This window comes from Echinops telfairi, unplaced genomic scaffold, assembly GCF_000313985.2.
Source record: "Echinops telfairi isolate 266 unplaced genomic scaffold, ASM31398v2 ScPeMD7_7458;HRSCAF=8496, whole genome shotgun sequence".
Taxonomy (NCBI): Eukaryota; Metazoa; Chordata; class Mammalia; order Afrosoricida; family Tenrecidae; genus Echinops; species Echinops telfairi.
Genome location: NW_022111358.1, coordinates 45,925,913 through 45,930,271, shown reverse-complemented (window position 1 = coordinate 45,930,271; position 4,359 = coordinate 45,925,913). Strand labels below are relative to the sequence as shown.

General features: G+C 63.8%; 1 protein-coding gene across 1 annotated transcript in view; it reads right to left on the bottom strand.

Moving 5' to 3' along the window:
• TSEN54 (tRNA splicing endonuclease subunit 54) overlaps positions 1 to 3,969 on the bottom strand; it is an 8,819-nt gene extending 4,850 nt beyond the window's left edge. Inside the window, exons 1-6 of the mRNA XM_045299498.1 lie at positions 3,914 to 3,969; positions 3,646 to 3,810; positions 3,498 to 3,561; positions 3,330 to 3,413; positions 2,907 to 3,044; positions 2,481 to 2,687 (exon numbers count right to left, since the gene is read on the bottom strand). Coding sequence (XP_045155433.1) covers positions 2,481 to 2,687; positions 2,907 to 3,044; positions 3,330 to 3,413; positions 3,498 to 3,561; positions 3,646 to 3,810; positions 3,914 to 3,969 — 714 coding nt within the window. The remainder of the gene's footprint in view (positions 1 to 2,480; positions 2,688 to 2,906; positions 3,045 to 3,329; positions 3,414 to 3,497; positions 3,562 to 3,645; positions 3,811 to 3,913) is intronic.
• Between the last annotated feature and the right edge of the window lie 390 nt (positions 3,970 to 4,359).

Here is a 4,359-nt window from a genome sequence, read left to right as displayed (position 1 = left end):
TTTCCTGCGGGAGGCGCCGGGCCGGCCTTGGAAGAGGAGGGGAGGAGGAGAAAGGGGGCAGGGGGCAGTGGGAGCCACCGTCCGGAGAGCCGGGGACCGCACAGGACCAGCCGGACCCCGGCCAGGCAGCCGCGAGAGGTGAGGCTGCGGGGGTCCGCGCCCTTGGGGGCAGACACAAACTAACTTTTCCTGTGGGATCGGCGGGCGCCTCCATCTCCCTGCCCCTTCCGTCCTCCGCGCGCCCCCTTTCCCAGTCCTCTGGCTGCGCTCCCCTTGGCGCTTGGCCCTTCGGAGCCTTCCCGCCGCTTTGTTCCTCTGCCGGCCTGCGCTGGGCCGGGCTGGGGGTCGCGCGGCTTTGCAGGGGCATTCCGTGGGGCGGGGGAGCCAGCCCGACCCTCGGCGCTGCCCGCCGCCGGCTGTGAAGGACAGTGCCCTTTGGTTTGGGCGTGGGACGTTTGGGGCGGGGTGGGGGGCGAGTCGTCCCCCCCAGGGCCCTAGGCCTGCATGGGCGCATGCCACGGGACGCGGGCAGCAAAGCCTGGTCGCCGAGGTACTGGTGACGGCTTTTCTGTGGGCCTCAGTGTGAGGCATGGGGGCCCACGGAGCTGGCTTGCCAGCGGGGCCCCCAGCCCTGTGCCTGTGCTGCGCCCAGCTGCACCCTTACCCCACACAGAGTAAGGGTGGGTCAGCAACAGGTGCCGGTGAACCTCTCCCTTCTGAAGAAGGACCTTCCACCCACCGTGGGGAAGCCATCATATCAGCTCCCTGTGACAACCCCGGCTCATAAAGAGCTGGGGGCCAGAGCTCCCTGTTGTTGAAGTCAAGCATAGATAACGAGACCAGCAGGGTCAGGCACCTTCCACACGGAGTAGCCAACTCCTGTCCCCACGCTGAGCCTTGCCCACCCAGGCCCACTTGCCAACTGGCCTGCTAGTTGTCTGTGGGTGTCAGGGCCTCGGGCTGTGGAGAACAGGCTGTTGGCGCCGCCTCTCCCCTGGTCGTGCCGCCAGGACACTTCTGCCCCAGGTTGAGGTGCTGCCAGGTACCCTGGGGCACAGGTGACTCAGCCTCCCTCCCAGCACACCTAGCCCTCCACAGCCTCTCCCCTCCCTGCGGCACCCTCTCTCCTTTGAGGGGTTCAGCCCCTCCCCTGGCCCCTGGAGAAATCTAGGGTGATTTGGGGGCTCCCTGGAGGCTCCACCCAGCTCATCCATCATCCGAGCCCTGCCTCTGGGACCCTTGCAGGCTGGGACACCTTGGCCAGACCCCTGAGACGGACATGTTCACGGCCCAAGGGAATGCTGGCTGCTCCCTGGGAGGGTACTAGTGCTCCCAAGCCAAGCTGGGCCGAGTGGCGGGCCCAGTCCCAACGCCAGCGCGTCCCGGGCTGTCGGAAGCTGCAAGCTGACATCCGTCCAAATTTCCACACAGCCTCCGCCCCCTCGGAGATCAGCTTTCCTTCCTTCGTGTGGTGGCAGCACCTTGAGGGAGCATCGTCTGCGTGTGACCAGCAGCCCCCTTGCCCGGGCACCAGACACACCCCTGGGACCCCTGGCCCTGCAGGGGCCAAGGCATGGCCCCGTGAAGCCTCAGTTTGCACCGCTGTCCCCGCCTCTGCCCTGGACCTCGGAGGTTCCCAGAGCCCAGCATGGGACGGGAGCAGGACTTGATCCTTGCCGTCAAGAACGGGGACGTGACTGGCGTGCAGAAGCTGGTGGCCAAGGTCAAGGCTGCAAAGACCAGTGAGTACCTGATGTCCAGGCTGTCAGCTAAGACATATCCCTGCGTATTCAGGTTGTAGAGAGGAGGGAGGGAGGGACATGACAGGGATATGGGCACTCAGAAGGCCTGCTTTGTTTTAATCGAAAAAGTGGGAAAACTAGAGAAGTCGATAGGTTCTCTTACTGTGTGTCCCCCAGGCAAATCATTTGACCCCTGTGGCCTTTGATTTCTCCTCCCGTGAAGTCAGCTGGGTGATCAGGTGTACAATTTGAGAACCTCGAGTCTGGGGGTGTTGAATAGGAAGACGTCTCGCTTCTCTTCCGAAGCTGCTCGGTCCCCACCACCGGGCTGGGCAAGTTAGAAGGGTCTTAGAGGGCAGGGGAGTGTGCCCCCGAATTCCAGCTTCGAAAACTGAAGCCCAACTGGCTCTAGGGTGCAGTCCCCCAGAGGTTCAGAATTTCTTCAAGGTAGTGTCAGATTGCCTAATAAGCGACGTAAGCACGGGCTTCCTTGTGCTTATTTACTCATCTGTAGGGAACAACTTCACATTTCCCCAGCACATCGAAGATTCCCCTTCTAGGTCTGGCAGGCATCTCTCTCTCCCCCACCCCTACCAGACCCTTCCTGCAGAATCAAAGCCTCTTTCCAAATTTACCATCCCCGACAGGGGCGGAGGGCCCAGTAAGCAGGGTAAGCACAGGTTGACTTGTGCTTACTTACTATCTGTAATGAATAAACACTAATCAGCCCGTGCTTACCTTGCTTTGGGTCCCAGCGGGGGGCAGGAGGCGCTGTCCGTACACAAAGGTGCTGACGCGCCGCCCCAGCCCTCTGTTGGAGCCCCTTCCCGCGGCCCGAGGACCCCGCCGACGCCGGCGCCGCGAGCCGCTCCAACAGCGTCCGCTAGGTGGCACCATTGCTCCGGGTAGCGACTGCAGCGCGGTGACGGGCACCGGCGGGGGTCGCTGCGGGAGTCCCGGGACGGGAGAGGGGGAAAGAAGAAGGGGGGCTACCCATGAGACTGTAAACCTTTACAGGAGTAGAAAGCCCCATCTTTCTCCCATGGAGTGGCTGGTGGTTTCAAACTGCTGACCTTGCGGATCACAGCCCAGTGTTTAACTTGTACATCACCAGGGCTCCTTAGCACCTGGCAGTAGCTGGGAATACTCATTGGCTCAGAGGGCAGGTGGGTGGCTCCTGTCCCTGGAGAGAATGGCAGATACCTGGTACTGCAGGAAAGTCACAGTGCCTTCAGTCAGCAGCAGCTGGTAGGCCTCCTGGATGGACAGTGGCAGGTCTTGGTGAAACAGCTGGATGGAGCCCTGGAAGTGGGGGCCAGCAGCTCAGTCTGTGAGCCGTCCCTGTGGTGTGTAGCCACAAGGGGTGGCTTCTTAGCTCTGCTAGGCCAACTACACCTCCCACCCACATCCCTGCAAGAAGTGGCCCATCAGGAGAGGGCTCTGCGTCACTAATTTGGACCAGACTCCTGCTCTCAGCATGGCCCGCAATCGAAGCCAGATATAAGCTTCTTGGAAATTCGGTTGTGTGCACTTCATTCCGGATTCCTGGGTCCCAAGCCCTCTCCCACCTTCCCTGGCCCCACTTACACACTCCAGCAGATACAAAGCTTCCTCCGGGTGAAGCCGCTGTCGGCCCTCCGCTGAGAAGCCCATGGTCTGCCAGAATTTACCCTGTGGGGGGCCCAGAGAAAGTGTCAGCCAGGGGTCTGGTGGGCAGCGAAGGCGGGTCCCCTGTCCCCCATCCTGACTGCTCACCGCGGGGGACTTCAGCTCCACGAAGCCTTCTCCTGGTCTCCACTCAGCGGCCACCAAGCTGCCTCTGGCAGGAGTGGTTGGAGGTCATCTCAGTGGCCCGAGGGGGATCCTCCCTCCAGCCCGGCCCGCCCCCCACCCTCCCACTTACAGGCGCTCCACGCGCTCCTCCGCCAGCAGCTGCCAGAGCTCCTCGCGGCACTGGCGCAGCCGACCGGCCTGGGCCTCCGAGCCGTCGGGGAGGAAGTCCTTGGGGCCATGCGAGCGTTGGGGCAGTTTCTGGGGCCGCGCGCGGGCGGCGAACAGCTCCCGGGCGCTGGGGAGGAGGGGTACGGGTCAGCGCCGCGCGGCCCGGCCGCCTGACCCCTCCCCAAGGCCCGTGAGGTCCCACGCTCCCCGCCCCTCCCGGCCGCTCGCACCTGAGCCGGCGCCCGGCCGGAACCTGCACGTCCGAAGAATCGGCATCGCGCTCCATCGGGCCGCCATCTGCGGCTGCGCGCGCGCGCCCCGCCCACAGCCCCGCCCACCCCCCGAGCTCCGCGCGGCCCTAGAGCCCGCCGAGGCAAGTCACGCTTCGGGAGCCGCAGGTCGCTCCCTGGGCTTCCGCCTTCCGGGTAGTTCTGGGTCCTAGCGCCGTCCCCACACGTCTGCCTGGACTCGCGGAGCGGAGCGATCCGTAAACTCCTGGGCGGTTCGACGCCCTAGCGGCGGAAAGACCTGACGATCGGCTCCCGTGTAGATCCAAATTCCAGACCAAACCCGATGCCGTGGATTCGACTCCGACTCACAGTGCGCCGAGAGGAAAGAGTAGCACGGCCCCATAGAGTTTGCAATGCCGTCATTTTACTCCTGGGCCGCCAGCCTC